The 22,753-nt window shown below is 36.4% G+C and overlaps 1 protein-coding gene across 1 annotated transcript in view; it reads left to right on the forward strand.

Moving 5' to 3' along the window:
* Positions 1 to 22,753, forward strand: part of LOC150107584 (rootletin-like) — a 283,556-nt gene that overhangs the window by 125,282 nt on the left and 135,521 nt on the right. The window contains exons 6-7 of the mRNA XM_090392134.1: positions 2,912 to 2,994; positions 13,359 to 13,524. Of these exons, the coding sequence (XP_090248260.1) occupies positions 2,912 to 2,994; positions 13,359 to 13,524 (249 nt within the window). The remainder of the gene's footprint in view (positions 1 to 2,911; positions 2,995 to 13,358; positions 13,525 to 22,753) is intronic.

Consider the following 22,753-nt stretch of genomic DNA (forward strand, 5'->3'; position numbering starts at 1 on the left):
CCTCTTTATAAGGCCTTAATAAGACCTCTTGGACTATTGTGCACAGGTCTGGTCACCTGGTTTCCATTTTGATTCTGATACAGTGGAGAGAGAGAGAGAGCGCAAAGGAGAGTGTTAAATGATATCAGGATTGTGGATACTGATTTTGAGGGCAGATTGAGAATTTTGTAGACTGCAGATTCTAGCAAACAGAAGAATGACGGAATTGTTCACTTTATGAAGAGTGGGGGGAAAGGACAACAGAGCATCTTTGGAAGCTGAAAATGAATGTTGCTAAGAAGGAGTGAGGGCTAGATTTTTCTCTCAGAATGGCATGAATGGAATGGATTACCATTGGATGTGTGTGTGTGTGTGTGCAAGCAGTGTGAATGAATTCAAGAATAAGTATGATAGCAAGTACATGTAGTGTGTGGCCTCTCTCAATGAGTCCTTCACTTGCTGGAAGTCTCTCTTAATAATAATAATATTGGATGATGTGATTTATTCATAAAAGTATAAATGTGCCATCTAGAATGAAAAAATGTCTTAATAAATATCGAATAGTCATTGAACAGCATGTGTGTTTTAAGTAAACACCACTGTTCATATATTTGTAAGCAACATAGATGAGAATTTTCAACATATTCTAGGTAAATTTACAGTGGCTTATTGTATAAAATAAGTTGCTACCACTTTCCTAACAAGAGCTTAATATATTGTTTAGAGCTGTAACTAACTAGCCACTCAGTTCAGAGCTACTAGCTACCTAGCTTCTGGATTATTCTCAGTGACCACTCCAAGTGATAACTAGCTTTTACAGGATGGCCCATAAATCACGAAGGAGTTTAAACATTTAATAACTTATTTCTTATGTTTATTCGTTTTATTATTATTATTATAATGAAATACAGAACGAGGGATTTTTCTTACTAGTTATGAAAAACCATCGCATAACTGCCTTACATTTTTGGCTCTAGAAAGGTGGGCCCTTTCTATGGCATGTTGCATGAGAGCTGTTAATGTTTCTTACTGCAGTGTCTTAATTTCTGCATGAATGATCATTGTTGGATTGCCTTTTGCTTCAGTTAATTATGTTTTTCTGTATGGATTCTGCAGCACTCTAATTTCTGTACAAATATTCTCCTTGTAGGAAAACATTTGTACAGGGTTTTGTAGCCAGAAAAAACAGCTCTCATGGAACATGTCATAGGACTTGTCTTTGTGAAGCCAAAACTGGAAGGCATTTATGTGATGTGGTTTTTTCATAACTAATAAAAAAAAAAATAAAAAAAAAATCTCCATGTTCTGTATTTCTTTATAACAAAAAAAAAAAAAAAAAAAAAATCACAATTGTTAATAAATAAAAGTTATTTAATGTTTTAAATCCTTCGTGACTTATGGGCTACCCTGTAGTACAAGCTGGATATCAGCTTGTACTATAGGATGGCCACAGGGTGCATACGAACTCCTGTATTTAGGAGGAGATCACTCTATACACAAGGAACTTTTCTGAAACCTCTTTGACTAAAACTGAATTAGCTTATCTTAGAAGTATATACATACAGTTCTCTCAGCTCAGATTTTTGCTTCTCCTCAGTAGACAAAATATCTGAATATGAAAACCAGTTGACAGACATAAATCAGTGCATTTACAAATTCTATATAACTCATCTCATAGAATAATAAAGACGTTCTCCTTTAGGAATGTATATATGTTCAAATTTCTAAGCTATGGGATCAAATAGGATAGCGTATAATGGGGTCACATAAAATTGGGATATAGTGCATAAGAACTTACTGGTATCGGATGCATGTGACTAGGGCTGGGTCTTGATCTAACAGGAAAACTTTAATGGAAAAGTAGTCATCAGTTTCTTCATATGATCTGTTATCTCATTTCCTTTTTTTGCATACAGTTTGAAAGGTCATATGAAGTAGATATTGTATTTCAGCAGTCATTCTTTACTATTATAAAGAAAATGGAAGTAATACTGGCAAGAAAGTATGTTTTAAATGCATTACCAGACTGATAGTCCAGCATTAGCATCATTTAGCCATTTGTCTTAGCCCTGTTGGGTTTAAAAAAATTATTTCTTTTCCATTACAGAACCTCAACAAACTTGTCTTTTTCATAGCAGCATGATAGTGAGATGCAACATACAGCAATGAACCAAATGTTATATTGTTTAAAAAAGTGAATATTTTTAAAACTGTTAATGTCCTGCTAGTTATTGTTTTACTTTGTGACCTATATGCTTATTTATCCAAAACCAATAGGATAATAATTTAAAAAGGTTTTTTGGATATGTGGAAGCTTTTTATTTAAAGTCTACTTTATTGTTTAATATTATAAAGGAATGAAGTAAGATATATAATTATTTTATAAATTCTTAGATTGGCTTAATTTCCAGATTTATTATAACAGTCCTACAGTAATCTACCATTTATCTAACCTTCAAAACAACCCTACAGTTAACCATCCCTTGTGTGTCAAACAACTTCTGGTACAGCACCATGTAATTGTACATAATCCCATTCCTTCAATTATCAAAATGACAAATTGCTCCTTTCCAGTGTGATTGGATAAAGGTAGATTACTGTATTATTTTGTCTGACTATATATATATAGCAGTCATTCAGATCTTGATGAAAATGGTATTTATGATCTTGAAGTTGCCAAATGAATTCAGTAGGGCATTTCAGAAACTGCTATATAATTGAAATCATCTAGAGTAACAACTGTGAAATTTGTGAATTAGAATCCTTATGGAAATTTTTGCCGAAATTTATTCAGTCATTGCAGTTCTGAGTTTGCGTAGAACATTTCCATTTCATGCTTCACTGTAGTCCTTAATATTACATTAGTCCGTGATGAAAGTTCTTTGTAATCTGAATTGTCTCTTTTTTTTTTTTTTTTCCAATCTTAACCCAGGACTACCATACCATGACGGAAACAAATGGTGCTACTATGGATTTAGAGACAGCACTTATTAGATTAGAACAAGAACAAAACAGGTCGGTTTTTTATTCTGATTTGTATTTATTTATGTGTGTTGTCAAAATTATTTAATAATAGATAAATAATTAATAAATTGATATATTGCCAGAGGCCCTCACCGTTCTAAGCTTATGCTTATTACACTTCAATGAGATTTTAATTTCAGCATAAAATTACCTTATTTTTTATGAGGTGTGACAATTTATTTTGCACCTGTAAAAAAAAAAAAAAAAAAAAAAAAAAACTATTATATTAGTGGCTACTGTCACCTTCAAAGTAGTCCCCTTTTGCATTTATACGCTGGTTTTGATGGGTGTTCCCATTTTTGGAAACAAGGCCTGGAACTCTTTTTCTGGAATACACTTGAGTTCCTTTATCACATTATGATGGATATCAGCGATGTCAGAAAATCTTTGTCCTTTTAGTGCAGTCTTTAATTTTGGAAACAGCCAGAAATCACACGGAGCTAAGTCGAGTGAATAAGCAGGATGACCTAATTCAGTAATCGATTTCTTGGCTAGAAACTCTCCCACAATGAGTGCACTATGGCTTTGCGCATTGTCGTGATGGATGATCCACTTGTCAGGCCACAGTTCAGGTCTTTTTCTCTGAACAGAATCTCATAATCTTTTCTTCTTCTTCTTCTTCGTCTATGATCTCTTATGCTTTTAAGCGTCGAGATTTTGCCAAAGAGATTTCCATGCCGTCCTGTCCATGGTTTGTTGTTTTGCTTCTTTCCAATTAATTCCCTTCTTTTCCAATTTTTCTTTAATTTCCTTTTGCCAACCTTTCCTGGGTCTGCCTATGTTGCTTTTTCCTATTTTCTGGCTTTCGTATACAGTTCTTGCTATTCTTCCTTCTTCCATTCGATTGAGATGTCCAAACCATCTCATTTGGGCTTGTGTTATGAATTGATTCAGAGGTGCAACTTGAAGGCTGTCTCTTATGGTTTGATTTCTTATTCGGTCTAGTCTTGTTTTTTGTGCCACTTTCCTGAGATATTTCATTTCAATTGTTTGTAGTTTATTTGTGTTTCCTGTTGTTAAACACCAAGACTCACAACTGTATGTTAATGTTGGTAGAAACACTGAACGGTACACTGCCATTTTGGTATTTTGGGTGACTTCTTTCTTATCTAGGAGTGGGTCTTTCATTGCATAGAATAGCTTTGTTCCCCCTCTTATCCTGTTGTTAATTTCTGTGTCTAGTCTACCATCTTCTTGTATATATGATCCCAAGTATTTAAAGGAGTGGACTTGTTCCAGTTGGTGATTCTCTATTTTTATTGTGTGTTTTTGTTGATTTCTAGATATGATCATTGTTTTAGTTTTATTTATATTTATGGTCATATTCCTTTTCTTTGTTTCTTCATGCCAAATGTTGATATTGTACTGCAGATCTTCAGCTGTATTTGCTAGAATCACTACATCATCTGCAAAAGCCATATGTGAAATCCTAGTTTCTTTCAGTTTCCTGTATCCTAAGTGGAACTTTTTTGTTTTTGTTTGGCATGCCTTTAAAATTTCATCCATTACTACGATGAAGAGAAGAGGGCTGAGGATACAGCCTTGCCTCACTCCTACACTTGTTTCAAATTCTTTTGATCTATTATTACAGGTTCTTACATAATTTCTATTACTTTTGTAGAGGCTTTGTATGGCTGCTATTAAGTTATCTTGTATCTTGTTTTTCTTTAATGTTTGCCATATTAAGTGTCTGGGAACTCGGTCAAAGGCCTTTTCAAAATCTATAAAACATGAATGTAGTTCTTTTCCATATTCCAATGTTTTCTCTGATATTTGTCTAAGACTGAAGATAAGATCCTGTGTGCTGCTATTTTTTCCAAAGCCATATTGCATTTCATCCAGCGTGTCCTCTATTTGATTCCAAAGCTCGCTTCTAAAATGCGGGTATATAATTTTCCTGGAACGCTTAAAAGCGAAATTCCTCTATGGGTTTCACATTTGCGGTTGTCTCCTTTCTTAAATGTGGGGATTATTATAGCTACTTCCAAGTCTTTGGGAATACTTTTCTTTTTCCATACAACATTGAATAGGTGTAAAAGAAATTTTATGGCTTTCGTTCCTAAATTCTTTACCATTTCTGGTGTTATTTGGTCATGGCCTGCTGATTTGCCCAGTTTTATTTTATTTATTGCTGCTAACAGTTCATTTGCATGAATTTCTTCACTCTGATCTTCTATTTTGCTTGTGTGTCTTGCTCTTAGGGTTCTATTTTTTCCATGTCCTGCATCTTCCAATAATTCTTGAAAGTACTGTTTCCATCTTTCCATGATGTCTTCGGAATTTGTGAGTAACTTTCCATCCTTATTTTTGATAAACTTTATGGGGCATTCTTTCTCTGACCTCATTCTTCTTAAAACATTATAGAAGAGTATTTGGTTTCCTTTAAAATTTTGTTTCTAAAGTATATCCGATGTCTTCTCAGCATTTTCTTTTCTCTGCTTTCACTAAGGTTTTAACTTTATTTCTTTGGTTGTTGTATAGTTCTCTATCAACCTGCAGCTTTGATGTTATATATCTCTTCCATAATTGCTTTTTCTTTTTAATTTCTTCTTTTAGTTCTTCAATCCACCAGGGTGTTTTATGTTTCTTCTGTTTATTATTTAATGATACACCACACATTTCTTTGCTTGTTTCTAGAAGAAGTGTTTTGAACCTGTACCATAGGTTCATAATCTTTTCAGCACCTCTAAATAGCTTTGTTGGTGGACTGTTTGTCCCTTTTCAATGCATTCATAGTGCACTATTCCCTTGTGATCAAAGAAACACACCAGCATGGTCTTGAACTGTGAATGTGACATGCATGCTTTTTTCGGACGTGGCGAACTCGGGATTTTCCACTGCATGCTTTGGTGTTTTGTTTTGGAATCATACTGGAAGCATCAGGTTTCATCACCCATAGTTACTCTCAATGAGTGCACTATGGCTTTGCGCATTGTCAGGATGGATGATCCACTTGTCAGGCCACAGTGAGTACACTTTGGCTTTGCTCATTGTCGAGATGGATGATCCACTTGTCAGGCCACAATGAGTGCACTATTGCTTTGCACATTGTCATGATGGATGATCCACTTGTCAGGCCACAATTCAGGTCTTTTTCTCTGAACAGAATCTCCTAATCTTTTCAGCACCTCTGAATAACTTTGTTGGTGGACTGTTTTTCCCTTTTCAATGCATTCATAATGGACTATCCCCTTGTGATCAAAGAAATACACCAGCATGGTCTTGAACTGTGAATGTGACATGCATGCTCTTTTTGGACGTGCTGAACTCAGGATTTTCCATTGCATGCTCTGGTGTTTTGTTTTGGGATCATACTGAAACCACCAGGTTTCATCACCCATAGTTACTCTTGGAAACATGCGCTTATTTGCAGAAAGATTAGTCACAACTTGAAGCTGTTGCTGCTTCTGTTCATCCATTAAGATCCGAGGCACAAACTTCGCAGAAATCTTTTCCATACCCAATTCTTCAGTTAAAATTATCCTGATTGTTTCTCGGTTCATTTACAATTCATCAGCCATTAATTGCACACATAATTACTAATAATTAAGGAATTGATAGCGTACACTAGAAATATAAATTAAATAAACTTTAATATATACTTTTCGATATTTCGGCAACGTCACGTTGCCATCTTCTTGGGAACTTAATACAAAGACAAGTGCATGCAAGTACTACATAACAGTAAATGAGAAATGAAGCGAGGAAGCTACCATTTTCCTAAAGTCCTGATGGTGTCCCCTGGTGGGCTATATTGGTAGTTCTTGGCCTTTGGGCTGAAGTTCTTCTGATAAATGTTTCCCAAATTTGGGGCAGTCTCATGCATCCAAATTTGTTGAGGTTTGGCATGTTCTTAAGGGCTGAGGCTGATTCCATGAATAGTCTTTCATATTTGAACTTGATGTGGTGTATTACTGTGGCTTTCTTCCACCTTATTCTGTGGCGAGTATCCAGAGCATGGTCCGCAAGCCCAGAGCGGCTGTACTGGTGAAATCGGATATAATCCTTGTGTTCTGAGATTCTGATATTTACTGTCCTGTCTGTTTGGACAATTAGGACAATTTACAGCTGCAAGGGACCTGGTATACACCAGGTAGGTCTAGCGGAAGTGGTTGGTCTTTAGTGGAGCGGATAAGGGATGCCAATTTTCTATGTGGTCTGTAACAAGTGGTCAAGTCATGTTTTTTTAAGATTTTGTTGATTTTTTTTTGAGGTGCCTCGATGTAGGGAATGGTGATGGATTTAGAGTAATCTTTTTTGTGAAAGGGGGGAGGAAAGTGGGTTGTGGATAACTGGTTTAAGTATTTTTTGGATTCTTTTGGGGGGGGTAGCCATTGGCTGAGAAAGTATCAAGGATGTGATTTAGTTCAGTGGTTAGGGCGTGATCATTTGGACAGATTAGTTTTGCCCTGTTGAATAGTGTCTTAATAATTCCATATTGTTGTGAGGGGGGGGGTGATGGGATTATTGGTGAATGTATCTGCCTGTATGGGTGGGTTTTCTATAAACCGAGAAAACCAAGGTTCCATCAGGTTGGCGGTTGACTTGGTTGTCTAAGAAGGGAAGGCAATTGTTTTTTTCTTCTTCTTCCTGGGTGAACTTGATTCTGGGGTGTTGGTTGTTTAAGTGTGTTAGGAAGGAGAGGAGTGCATCAGAGCCATGTGGCCAAATAGCAAACACATCATCAACATAGTGAAGCCATATGGTTGGTTTTTGCGGGGCAGAGTTTAAGGCTTTCTCTTCAAAAGTCTCCATAAAGAAGTTGGCCAAGGGTGGGGAAAGTGGTGAACCCATGGCTTCATTCATTATAAACTGAAATAGGGCTCAGATATCAGGAGGAAATTTAGCTTGGATTAGCTGTAAGGTTTCTTTGAGGGGGACATTCGTGAATAAGGAGGAGACGTCAAAACTGACCATTATGTCATTATGTTGGAGTGTAAGGTTTTCTATACTGGCTTTGAAGTGGGCTGAGTTTTTTGTGTGTTGCCAGTATAGTGTGAGAGTGCTTTGGCTAAATGCTTAGCTAGTTTGTAAGTGTGGGAATCAATGCCATCCACTATGGGACGTAATGGCACATTTTCTTTATGTATTTTTGGGAGTCCATATATGAGGGGGGTCTAGAGTCGGGAGCAAATTACTGCTACACGCGGTTCCCTAGCCGACATAAACAGAGCTATTTTAGCGCTAGAAAATGAGCTTTCAAATATGCTTAATCACGAGCTTTGATCGGTTCTTCATGATGTCCCATGTACGGCGGCAAATAAAGAATTCGAACAAATACGGAGTCGACATATCAACAAGTTTGATTAATTAATAAAGAACTCAATGTCCAGACCTAAACTACAAACCAACACTGTAGTTAACCTTTCTTCAGTTATCTTGAAGCCTGAAGCACTCAACGCTCTGTCACATGGTCACAACTTCGCCATTGCTCCTAGGAAATTACCGGTCGAGGAATTAATGATCCAGATTGAACACGGGATTCGCCACCTTCCAAACCACATCGCCAACAACATAGATTGGATGTAGCCTGTGTTCTCACAAAAGCAAAACCACCAAAAACCAACATATCCATTAGTGAATACAAGTCACTACAAGATTTGAAGAAAAACAAAGAAATGGTTATCACCAAAGTGTATAAGGGGAATGCCACTGTGGTACTCAGTCATAATGACTACACAGGTAAGCTTAAGGCTTTACTATTAGATCGAGATACTTACCTCCCCATTGAATACAATCCAACTCGCAAATTAGAAAACTCCATAGGCTCCTTAAGAAGGTCACTTCTTGGCCTGTGGAGATTACCAACAGACTAAAACCATAACTCTAGACCCCCCCCCCCCGCATATATTGGCTTCCAAAAATACATAAAGAAAATGTGCCATTTTGTCCCATAGTGGATGGCATTGATTCCCACACTATACTGGCAACACACCATCACACAAAAAACTCTGCCCACTTCAAAGCCAGTATAGAAAACCTTGCACTCCAACATAATGACAATGGTCAGTTTTGACGTCTCCTCCTTATTCACGAATGTCCCCCTCAAAGAAACCTTAGAGCTAATCCAAACTAAATTTCCTCATGATATCTCAGCCCTATTTCAGTTTACAATGAACTCAGGCTATTTCGTTTGGCAGGAAAAATTCTACAAACAGATAGAGGGGACAGCCATGGGTTCACCACTTTCCCCACCCTTGGCCAACTTCTTTATGGAGACTTTTGAAGAGAAAGCCTTTAACTCAGCCCCACAAAAACCTACCATATGGCTTCGCTACGTTGATGATGTGTTTGCTATTTGGCCACATGGCTCTGATGCACTCCTCTCCTTCCTAACACACTTAAACAACCAACACCCCAGAATCAAGTTCACCCAGGAAGAAGAAGAAAAAAATAATTGCCTTCCCTTCTTAGACACACTAGTCACCTGCCAACCTGATGGAACCTTGGTTTTCTCAGTTTATAGAAAACCCACCCATACAGGCAGATACATTCACCAACAATCCCCCCCCCCCCTCACAACAATATGGAGTTATTAAGACACTATTCAACAGGGCAAAACTAATCTGTCCAAATGATCACACCCTAACCACTGAACTAAATCACATCCTTGATATTTTCTCAGCCAATGGCTACCGCCCCAAAAGAATCCAAAAAATACTTAAACCAGTTATCCACAACCCCACTTTCCTCCCCCCTTTCACAAAAAAGATTACTCTAAATCCATCAACATTCCCTACATCCGAGGCACCTCAGAAAAAATCATCAAAATCCTAAAAAAAACATGACTTGACCACATAGAAAATTGGCATCCTTTATCTGCTCCACTAAAGACCAACCACTTCCCTAGACCTACCTGGTGTATACCAGGTCCTTTGCAGCTGTAAATTGCCCTACTTTGGCCAAACAGGCAGGACAGCAAATATCAGAATCTCAGAACACAAGGATTACATCCGATTTCACCAGTACAGCCACTCTGGGCTTGCAGACCATGCTCTGGATACTCGCCACAGAATAAGGTGAAAGAAAGCCACAGTAATACACCACATCAAGTTCAAATATGAAAGACTATTCATGGAATCAGCCTCAGCCCTTAAGAACATGCCAAACCTCAACAAATTTGGATGCATGAGACTGCCCCAAATTTGGGAAACATTTACCAGAAGAACTTCAGCCCAAAGGCCAAGAACTACCAATATAGCCCGCCAGGGGGCACCATCAAGACTTTAGAAAAACGGTAGCTTCCTCGCTTCGTTTCTCATTTGCTGTTATGTAGTACTTGCGTGCACTTGTCTATTAAGTTCCCAAGAAGATGGCAACGTGACGTTGCAGAAATATCGGAAAATATATATTAAAGTTTATTTAATTTATATTTCTAGTGTACGCTGTCAATTCCTTAATTATTAGTTATCATGTTTAACCAGCTTATAAGCCTCTCTACAAGAATGCACACATAATTGTTCAGACCATACCAAATCTTGTACTCTGTTCTCATTTGCATCCATCATTTTGTTTTTGGCTGCCTACTTCTGCGGTCGTTGTTCACATCTTCTCGCCCACCTTTTGAATCTCTTATGCCACTCAAAGACACTTGACTTTTTCAGAGCATCCATACCATATGCCACTTTCAACAGCTCCAACGTTTCTGTAGCAGTTTGCTGTTTTCACACAAAATTTGATGTTAACACTCAGCTCCAAATTTCGATCACACATTTTTGCAGCAAAGTTTACACAGATCTCTCTTGTTTTTGCAATAGCCAACTAGCAAATGGCTCTATCAGCTTGAGTTTATGCACGCATTAATTAAAACATGTACAAAGACGATTACTCACGTGACTCCAACCAAATCACCACACAGGCGACACTATGTGGCCATTCTGGGAATTAAATTGTCACACATTGTACATGCTATGTACCTTATACTTCATTATTATGTATAGTTATAGAAAGCCTTTTCTTTTTGTTATATTACAATTTGTGATTCCAAAGGGTTGAGATTGATTTAAAATTTAGTATGGCATGTAGTCTTCCTTCACATATTAAAACAAAAGTCCTGCTGTAGTTAAATAAAGTTGACATTTTTGTTCTTAGATTGGATGGTTAATCTCCATAGTCTGCTATATCTATCAGTGTGTGTATACTTTCTGGCCTTAATGCTCCTGTAATGCATTTGTAATACATTGCAACAGTTGTCATCTAGATCTCTAAATGGAAACTTCAGTTCAAATTCTGTGTGTGTGGTCCCAAAGCATGATGTTGCCATACCTATAGCACATCACTGTTATGTGAGGACAAGTAGTTAAGAAGGAAACTGTTGAGTGATATGTTTTGTGAACAAGTAAGAATTATAGTATGAACCTTGAAAAAAAATTCAAAGAATAATAATAGATGGAATAAAGGAAGAAGATTTGAAGATTGGCATTGAATAGATGTTGACCAGCTGCTGTCCATGTTTGTGTTGAGGTTTAATGGATTGAAAAAGGCACAAAGAAAGAATTAAATGGAGATTTAATGGTTCTAGTATTTCATCTGTCATGCAGACAACAACACATTGGAATAATGAGAATTGTAATGATGCTATAGCATTCAACACTAACTGTGAAAATAATTTTCTTGAATGAGTGGCAGGCAATATGAAGTAGTGATGTAGGCAAATATCAGAATTTGGAATTGAAAGATTTATTTTTGCCTATGGTCCCACAGAAGGTTCTACTAAGGATGAAGATAGTCCTTGTTGGTGATCTACACAGCAGAGTAGGAAATCGATACTGGACATACAGATGGTTTTAGGAAAATTTTGAAAAAAGAGCAAAACTAGTAATAATGGTAAGTACTCACTGGATTTCTGTTCCATTTATGGACTGGTCATTACTATTACTTTCAACATAGAGATATGCACAAATTTACAAGAGAGAAGACACAAGAAATAAGACAAGTCTCACTGACTGTGTTATTGTTGATGGAGATATCTCTGTGCTGGTTCATGACAAAAGGGGATATAAGACATGTGAAATAGGAGTGATCACTATGTAGTTTTGATTAGTTTGAAATGGAATTAGACCCATCATGAAGCATTGATTATCAAGTCAGACAGGCATGTAAAGTTGTTGTTAAGGATAGAAAAATCAGAATTCCATGATAGACCCTGAAAATTAGAGGCAATTATGGAAAAGAAGAAAGTGTATTGAAAGTTTTTATCAAGGGAGTCAGCACATCCTCTGAGAGAGAGAGAGAGAGTACTAAGAATGCAAAGTAGTATAAAAGCAGCTAAACAAAAATAAAGGGATGACTTTATTAAGAAATAGAATGTAAATGTCAGGAAGGTGGCAAGGTGTACTGAAGGCTGTTGAAAAAAATGTAGAAATGGAGAAAGACAACTTTAAAAAGAATGAAAGTTGATAAAGTTAACATGAAAAACTGGAAGATAGATTTTCTAGATGTCTGGAGTAATTGCTTTGAACGATTGCCAAATGAAAAAAGCAGTGGCAGAAAATATTCATGAGGGATGTAATCATTATTTTTCAGTCATTGAAATAGAACAAGCCATCAAAAAACCTGAAATTTGGAAACACATCTGGAACAGATAATATGCAATCAGAAGTGCTCATATATGAAAAGATTTACAGTGGCTACATTGCATAATTCATAAGGCCTAGCTAGTAAGTTGAATTCTGGATGATTAGAGTAGTTGTCCCATAGTACTTATCTATAAAATGGGAAATAAAACAATGCAAGAATTACAGAGGAATCTCTCTAATCACCAGGTAAGATTTATGCAAGCATGCTTGTGTTGCAGGAGGGAAACTTGGAGAAGGATAACACCATTCATGCTAAATTGTGATTGTTAAGATCAGATTTTCACTATCAGACAAATAGTTGAGAAATCATGGGAATAATAAAACAGTTGTTCTTTTAGCAATACTTGTGCTACAAGGTTTCATAAATTAACATGATAATACAAAGAAAAAGAGTGAATAAAGTATTTTAAAAGCTATATATTTCAACCTGAAAATTACAGGTCATCAATGGCATCAAGCAGTTGAATACAAAGTAGAATATGAACAATGGATTATTTAAAAACACTGAGTTGTGTGATGTTATACACAGAACAATACACAGGAGTGAGTAATTGAGGAAACATTATAAATTAAAAAAAAAGTAATGATGTGTGATTAGTTTTGGCTTCTGAGTTTGTTATAATGAAAGTGGGTTAGGTTAATTATGATATACACAAGTAGAATTTGTTTGTAGATTACCTTGCTTCATGTGGTTAACATACTTTTAATAGTGAAATTTGCAAGTTGAGAGGTTATTAATGCTAGTATTAATTTTTGTTAATATTTTTAAACACTCAGGTCTCAGGGTCTTTTTCAAGTAAATGCAATGCTCAGGGAACAGCTAGAAGCAGCTACTTCAGCTAACCAAGCTCTTACTGCTGATATTCACCATCTTACAGAAGAATGGCAACATACAAGAGGAGAGCTTGATGCAAAAGAAGCAGAATGGCGTGAAGAGGAACAGGTATGAATATATCTATTTCAGAACTTATTAATTCATATTTTATTATATAATACTTACCCTCTGTTTGTATGTCAATAATACTGTCAGCAAGAAATGGAATAGAATTGTATAAAAGTCTGAAACAAATGACTGCTATTGTATTTTAGGCTATCACAATCAAGCACTAATGCACACTGAATGAATATCACTGATATTCATTCAATGATAGCCAGTTTGTCACCTAATGTGATCACTGACACAAAGCTATATTAATGAATTCAGGTTAATGTACTTTTAAATTGCATAATATCAAATTAAGGTCAATTTCTCTTTATTTAATATTTTGCCTGCATTTTTTCCCCCTCCACTTACTAAGAGAAATGAAACCATTTATGTTAAAGAGAATAAACCAGTAGGGAATTTTTAATTCTTCATTTAAAGGAATAATTTACACACACACATATATAGATCCCATACACGAGAGGCTAAGAGACCTATAAGCACATCAGTGTACTGTGATTTGTGGTCTGCAGATGAGGATTGAGATAGGTTTTTTTTGAAGAGTTGCAAGGGATTATTTCTTGAGGAAGGCTGTTCCAGAGGTAGACAGAATAAATGAGGAAGAATAGAAGCAGGTTCGGTGTGTTTGCAGTTGCACAGTAAAAGAGTGCTGGACAGCTGCAGCTCTTCTATTTAACAGGTGCAACAAAAAGTGGAGGAAAGATGGCAGATGGCTGCGAATTCATTGGCATAGTGACCATTGAAGTACCTGTAGAATAGACAGCTGAAACACTGTGCTTGTGAGATAGAGGTTGAATTGAGCCTGTAAGAGAGATCTATGAGCCTAATTGCTCACCTCTGGATGACATCAAGAATTTTAAGAAAAGTTTTAGGTGCACCACCCCAAACATGTGAGCAGTATTCTAATCATGGGCAGATTTGGGATTTTTATATAGTGAAGAGGTGGTTGGATGTAAAATAGGCTCTTGAATGGCAAGTTTCTTGGATGCTGAGAATGCTATTTATGTGATGTGTTTATGCCAGGAAAGGCTGGAGGTAAACATTTAATTCAAGCAAACAGATCTGATCTTGTCTGGTGATTTATGTATTCCTGAGGATAAGGATAGGTGAGCTGGGACTCTTTTGCATGAGAAAAAGATCGCCTGTTCTGATGGCATTGAACATAACAAGTTTGTCCTTGTCCCATTGAAGGATAGTATGTAGATTGATGTTTAAGGTGCTAGTTGTAGATGATCTTGTAGCCTGGGATGTCAGAGGACTTCATAGTTTGTCAAATGAATTTTCAAGATGAGTCATATGTCAAATGTTATGCATGTTTGAAATTTTGATTCGTTTAAATTGGTTAAAGAAAAATTACATAATAGTTCATTCTCTTTGATGTGAATTGAAGCTTATTTCAAAAATATATGGTCTTATTTCTGGTATATATTTGACCTTTCAACTGAGGTTGGGGACTTCATTTTGAATTCCTTGTTTCTTATATTTAGACAATAGAGGGTGGTTAATACATTTTTAAATAGAAAGACTGTTATGACCTATATTGGATAGTGCTTTCCCAGATGTTTTGGCTGATTTATATTCTGTATACTCTTGCGATTAAAGCCTTTATAAAAAAAAGATTGAATAGATCTTACAATAATTTGACTACAAAATCTTGGATCTGACTTAAAACTATAAGAGACTAAAGTTGTCACACCTTTTATTTGCATGTTGACCTTAGTATTATGCTTACAGTTATGGAATGTAAGTAGGTTGATCCTTGTCCACATAATCACTTAGCTTGAGTTTAGAGAACATAAAGAGATGCAACTATAAATATGTTCGTTTCCTGCATATTGCGATTGTTCCTTGTTGAAAGTTTTGCTGGTGTGTGTGTGTGTGTAGCAAGGGTTAACTTCTGCCTTCTAGTTTGCTATATGCCGTAAATATTTGCTGTCATTGACATGTGAATTGAATAGTTTTGTTCTGAAATTGTATGATTGGCTAAATTGATTTGTTTGCTAAATCATATTTTAAACTTTAATGATGTCCTTGGTTATTATTATAAGATGATTGCATATCTGTCACACTGGACTGTACAACTGAAGTTTATTTTGAAAACCAACTAACAAGCAGAATTGGCAAACAGGTTTTACTGAATTTAAAACTTGGGTATTTTTTAAACAGAAATAATGAATATTAGGACATTTGCTTAATTTATGAATAGGTTTGTAAAACTGTTTAGGTAATCAAAGGTGTATGGGCATCTGCAGGACTCGACAAATGTGATCTTCCACTTGTCCATGATAAATAGATTTTGTCAGCTGAAAGTAACTGCAGACTGGACAAAATGGAATACTTAAAAATTTTTTTTTTCTTAAACAGTCTTTAATTTTAAGAAAATAGAAATTTATCATGCTTTCTAAAGCAGAAAAAACAAACAAACAGAAAAACTGCCTTCGTGATAACTTTTTCTTTTATGTATATATATCAACGTTATTACCAGTGCATAGTGTTCTTTTTCTCCAAGAATGACTTCTCTAACTGCTATGATGTGTTTTCATGTCCAATAAAACATGAGTTTGAAATATACTACAGTTGGAGAAACATGAATAAGAAGTGCTAGCCATCAGTTGTCTCATTTTGAGAGGTGTGAAAATCTTCTCACTCAGCAGAACACTTATGTGAATTAACATAACTTTAGGCTAATGAAAGCGTTTAATGCATAGTTACCCATTGTGTGTAGCTGTAATTGTAAATATGGATATCAGATAGTCTAAATGTACACGATATATTTTTTATGTTTGTAATCCTTTTATCATATGAATATAATTTTGTGTTAATGGTAGGACAAAATAAGATAGACTTCCATACTGTATATGTATGTTATATTTTTATCATCCAAGTCAAAAATGGCAATCGCTTGGTACAGGAAATCATTGCATTCATTTATTGCACATAAATGTTCTTTCTGTTGGAAAAAGCAATCTCAGCATCAGTTTTTGAATTTTCAGCTAATTATGCTTAGCTGATAGTGTTTTTTTTATTCTCAATTCATTACATGTCACAGTTATAAAAAAAAATTCACTGTTTGTTCTCAGTTTTCTTTGTTTATTCATAATCTTAGAAATCAAAATCACTTCTTAGAATGAATGCATAATTTCTGCACTTATACATTTTCTCTAGAAGGCAAAACATAAATCTTTATACATATTGCAAGATTTATAAGAAAATTATGTTATTTGTAGTACTCTAAATTGCAGTGTTCCATTCCAGAATCTCTCAGTATGAATTGAAGTAAGTTATGAAATAAATTTTGTATCCCCATAATAATCATCATCAAATTCCTGATATATATCCTTAAAGGGTGTACAGGATATGATAATACTACATGAAAACTTACATCATTACTAACTTTCTATCTACAATATTCCTCCAAATCAGTCTGTTATCTATCAAGACTCCAACATTAAAAAAAAAATCAGATAACGCCTTTTTATTCTAGTATAGGGAGAAGGCGAGGTCGTTTTACCCCTATCTAACTCCCTATCTAACTTCTAACTTTTGGAGACAATGGGCATTTCAATCTCTACTGGTAGCCAATCAGAGATAGCTGGCCAAAGGCTATCGCTAATTAAGCAGCCGGCAGTGAAGATATGGCACAACAAGTGCTGCCATCTCATGGTCCCTAACCCTAACACAATATTTTAATGTTTGAAATAGTGTTGCTTCTACGGTTGTTTTCTTGAGTTTATGGGATGAAAAACTCGGGTTTCCGGAGGAAAAAACTCACTTGCCCATGCCAGAGATAGACTAACTCGGGAACTGGTCAAAAAAGCCTTAATAAAAGTATTTCTAGTCAGCTACTAGACTTGAACTCAAAGCCTATCTTCAGGTGGTTTAGTGCTGAGTGTGCAAACACTACTTCCACTGAGTATCGGATCTAATATTTCTATCTCCTAAGGTACTTTTTGTCATATCAATTCACCTATATCTTGGTCTTCCTCTGGGTCTTTTTCCTGCCAGCATGGCAGAGAACACTTGTCTCCCATTCTGTTTAAGTGACCATACCATCTGAGATTAGCTCTGCTAATGCATTCCTGGATGCTAACAATGTTAAGTTCTTTCCTAATATCCTCGTTTTTAATATGATATTGCCATTGATGCCATCTGTTCATGCCTATAATCTTTCTCAGGACTCTCATATCTGCAGTCTCTAGTCTTTAGTCAAGAGTTTTCCTTCTGACCCAACTCTCAGATCCATTTAAAAATTGGCTTGAATACTGTCTTGTATACAGCTAATTTAGTGTTTTGGCTAATTTCTCTCTTATTCCATATAAATTTATTCATTTGACTTCCTACCACACCAGCTTTGTTGATTCTGTTGTCTATTTCCATATTTAATTTGCCATCTTCACTAAAAATCGTGCCTAAGTAGCTGAAATGTTTTACTTGCAGTTGATATTTTCAGTGTTTCTGCCTATTTTCATTGTCTTTGTCTTTTTAATGCTGACTTTCATACCATATCTATTACAACAGTTATTCACTTTAATCTGGTAATCTTGCAGACTTGTAGCAGATTTAGAAGTATAACATCATCTGCATAAAGCAAAGAGCAGACATTAATATCTCCAATTTTGATATCAGGTTTAATACCACTTTTCTCCATAATGTGATCATATAGATAATGAATAACAGAGGGGATAATGTGCATCCTTGTCTGACACCAGATTTAACATTAAACCATTTTCCTGTACTTCCTTCAGTTCTGACTGCTGACTTACAACTCAAATAAAGACTAAGTATTCTTGATATTATGCTCCATTGACACCATATAACTGTAGCGTATTGAATAGCTTCTCCCTTGGCACCTTGTCATATGCCTCTTCTAGATCATCAAAACTTAAATACAAATCTTTGTTATATTCCATGATTTTTCAACTATTTGTCGTAATGTGAAGATCTGATCCTGACAGTCTGTATTTGGCCTGAATCCAGCTCGTTCTTCACTAAGCCTTTCTTCCACAATTCTTCTCAACCATTTCTCAAGTATGCTTGCATAAATCTTACCAGGCACACTTAGTAGGGAAATACCTCTCCAATTCTCACATTCAGTTTTATTTCCCTTTTTATATATGGGTACTATGAGAGCTCTACTCCAATCATCTGGAATTTGTCCTCTGTCCAGGCCTTCTGAATTATGCAGTGCAGCCACTGTAACACTTTTATACCTCGATACTTGAGCATTTCTGGTCGAATATCATTAACTCCTGCTGCCTTTCAGGCTTTTGATGGCTTTTTTCTACTTCAAGTATGGATATGTATTCCTGACTGCATGCCTGGTCAATGTTTTTTATCACTGTGCTTTCATCACTGTTTCATTTAGCAATTTTTTGAAGTAATCACTCCATACTTCAAGAATATCTTTTTCTCCTGTTTTCATGTCACCTTTATCATCTCTAAGTTCTTTTACAGCACTCTTTCCTCCATTTCTGAGCTTTTTTAACAACCTCCAGAATATCTTGCTATATAACTTGATATTTATTTTCTATGTTCTTACCAAAGTGTTCAAATGACTTTTGTTTAGTTAGTTTTACACAGTGTTTAGCTTTCTTACATTTGTCTCCGTATTCTGTAAGACAGGGATGGGGAATGTCTGGCCTGCAGGCAGTATAAGGCCCGCTAAATCATTTGGTCTGCCCTGCCAAGGCAACTGCAGGCAGGACTCAAAATTCAATAAATCTAGGAACTTTTTTTAATAGCAACATAAATTTATATTAAATGAATCATAATAATGACGTAAATTTTGAGGGGCAAGCAAGGAATGTCCGTTACGGGATAGATAGACAGGACACATGTGAGTACATGACGGGACAGACACGTATGCTTCTCATCGGCTACCACGGCAGCCGATGAGGACCTCAAGAGTTGTTGGTATGAACATTAGATATGTTCCGAAACCAAGATGCAGGATTAGAACAGTGATCAAACCAAAATAATCACATCGCTGGCGACATACACACTGGATAGTTTTTAAAACTTAAGTGGTGTGACATCCTACAAATGATGACTACGAAGAAAAGTTGATGCAGAGTGTCGATCTTTCCAAGAGAAATGGACAAATTATTTTTTTGTTGAAGTCAAAGGCCTGTGTGCCTAGTTTGTGGCGATGTGTTAGCAGTAATGAAAAAAACCAATCTGCAGTGTCATTACAGCTCAAAACATGCTAAACTGAATGAATTGGGAGGCCAAATGCGTCTGGATAAAATCAGTGCTCCTTAGTGGAGTTTGGAATCACAACAAGCTGCTTTTGCAAGCTTCGTTGTGACAGAGACAACTTTATTCAGATGAGTTATGTAGTGAGCGAAGCGAGCTAATCGCAAAGAAGCTGAGGCATCATGTAGAGGGAGAGTTTGTGAAAGAGTGCATGGTGGCTGCCATGGAGTTGTTAGCACCAGACAAAGTAAAATTATTTGAGTGTTAGTTTGTCTCAGAGAACCATCTCAGATTGGATTACTGACTTAGCACAAGATACTGAAAAAACATTGAAGGATTTTTCTCTCTGGCTTGTAATGAGATAATGGACATAACAAATACTGCTCAACTGGCTGTTTTTGTTCATGGGATAACTGCAGAGTTTGACATGCGAGAGGAACTGCTGTCACTGGAAGGAATGCATGGAACTACAAGAATTAAGGACTTGTTTGAGAGACTTGTTTTATCAATGAAAAAACTTGAGCTAACATTTGAAAAGTTAAGTGGCCTTACTACAGATGGAGCTCCAGCCATGGTCAGCTTACAAAAAGGGTTAATTGCATTTGTCAAGAGAGAACTGAATCATCTCAGTCTTGATTCAAGTGATTTAATTATATGTCACTGCATCATACACCAAGAAAGTCTCTGTGCACAGTCATTGCAGCTCAACAATGTGATGTCAACAGTGGTGTCATGCATAAACTTTGTCAAAAAGCAGAGAGTTTAACAGCCACCAGTTTAAGGAGTTACTGAATGATCTTGACTCTGAGTACGGTGATCTTGTTTATCACTATGAAGTGCAGTGGCTGAGTCGCAGGAACATGCTCATGAGGTTTTACGAACTGTGGGATGAAGTAAAATTCATGGAGATGAAGGAAAAACCTGTCAGGGAACTCAATGATAGCAAGTGGCTGTGTGATCCAGCGTTCATGGTGACATTACCAAGTACCTCTCAGAGTTGAATGTCAAGCTGCAGGGTCCCAACCACTTCTCAGCTCCCTGCTTTCAAATGTGAAATCATAAGGCCATGAAAAATGCAACTCGAAATTAATAACTGGTGCATTTCCCCACTCCTGAAGGACAAAAGCCTTCTACAACACTTGAATATGCTGGTGAATGTGCAAAACTAATTGAGGCATTTAATGAAAGATTCAAGGACGTGAAAAGTAAACAAATGGAATTGAACATCTTTGCTACACTGTTCAATGTGGAACCAACGGATGTACATGATAACCTACAACACGAAATCATTCAGCTGCAAAGTGATGTTGAGCAGAAAGCTAGGTACAACAACCTCCCACTGCTTGAATTCTATAAATGTTACATAAGCAATGATGATCCCACTTTGAGGAGATATGCATTGAAATATGCATCTGTGTTCGGAACAACTTACTGCAGCTAGCAGTTCATTTCAAAACTTACCATCACAAAGAGTCGACTGTGCTCCAGACTGACTGATGCAAACCTCCAAAAGCAGTTGCGAGTAGAAACATCATCAATTCCCACTAACATCACACGCTTCACCAAAGAGAAGCAGTTCCGGCCATCACATTAGAAGTGAATTAATTAAATGTTTGATTAAATATAGCAGGCTAATTTTTAAGTTGATAATTTTGTATGGCCCAGGAATGATGTTATAAATATCCAAATGGCCCTTGGCAGAGAAAAGGTTCCCCACTCCTGCTCTAAGAGACAAGCTGACTTAGCCAAGAAATTTTGATATGCTTTCTTCTTTTCTTTCACTGCCTCTTTAACTTCTTGTGTCCACGATGAAGTTCGGATTTTTCTATCTTTACAGATAACCTCACCACATACCTCTCTGGCTGAATCAATTGGTGTTTTCTTCAGGACTTGCCACTGAATATCCACGGTTTGGTTCCTGTTCTCAAACTCTTTCATTTTTTCTTCAATAATCTTTGTGTATTTTAGTCTACAGTTCACATCTGAGAGCTGCTCAACTTTTATTCACTTTAAAACTTTCTTACATGTTCTTGTGTTTTCAGTATGAAATTCAATTTTATCCTGGTCAAGACTAAACGGTGATCACTTCTAGTTTCCAATCCTCTGTACACTCTGGTGTCCTGCACCAGGGTAAAAAACATCACTATCAACAATGACACAGTTAATGAGACTTTTCTTATTCCTTGCCTCTTCTCTCCATCTAAATTTGTGGTCATTTTTATGTTGGAACATGGTGTTAGTAATAACCAGTATTTATTATTAGCCATTATTATTAGTCTTTTCTCCAAATTTTCCCAATATATTTTTGTATGTCTGACCGTCATTTCTTAATGACGGTCAGACATATTATCATAAATAAGTCTAAATAAATAAGATTAGCCACGTAAGGGTCAAAGCTGTATAACTGAGAGGAGACCTCCATATAGCCTTTAAAGGAATGCGGAGAACCGACCAGGGCTTCTGACCTAATGTCCAATCCTCACCTTCTCGTGGTGCACCCTGTTGGGTATCTACTTGGATACTGAACGAACGAGGATGGGCTGGCAATTTGGGATTTAGCTGACCAAATTGTATTCTTATTGGTTAAACCAAAAGATAAAATGATGGTACAACATGACAAAATTTCATGCTGACTGGGGTGTCGCCCGGTTAAACAAGGCCCCCGTTGTTTTTGCCAGAGAACCAGGGCGAACAGCGAAAAGTCAGCTACTGGAACAAATCTGAAAACACACCCCAACTCAACATCACCAGTACTATCATCGGTACTATCAATGTAAGAAGCCTGAATGGCAAAGAAATGGAGCCAGCTGAGGAATTAGATAAGTACCACATCGACATAATAGGGGTGACTGAAACAAAAAAGACAAAAACTGGTGCGATCTTTCTGAGCAATAAATACAAAATGTTATATTCAGGCAATGACAATCAAGGAAAAGAAGGAGTAGCCATAGTATTCAACACAAAATACGAGGCTAATCTTCTTGAATGGCAGTCAGTCTCAAGTAGAGTAATGTGGGCAAATATGAGAATGGGG

This window comes from Typopeltis vanoorti, chromosome 4 (genome assembly GCF_054136105.1).
Source record: "Typopeltis vanoorti isolate ZY-2024b chromosome 4, IOZ_Tvanoo_1.0, whole genome shotgun sequence".
Taxonomy (NCBI): domain Eukaryota; kingdom Metazoa; phylum Arthropoda; class Arachnida; order Uropygi; family Thelyphonidae; genus Typopeltis; species Typopeltis vanoorti.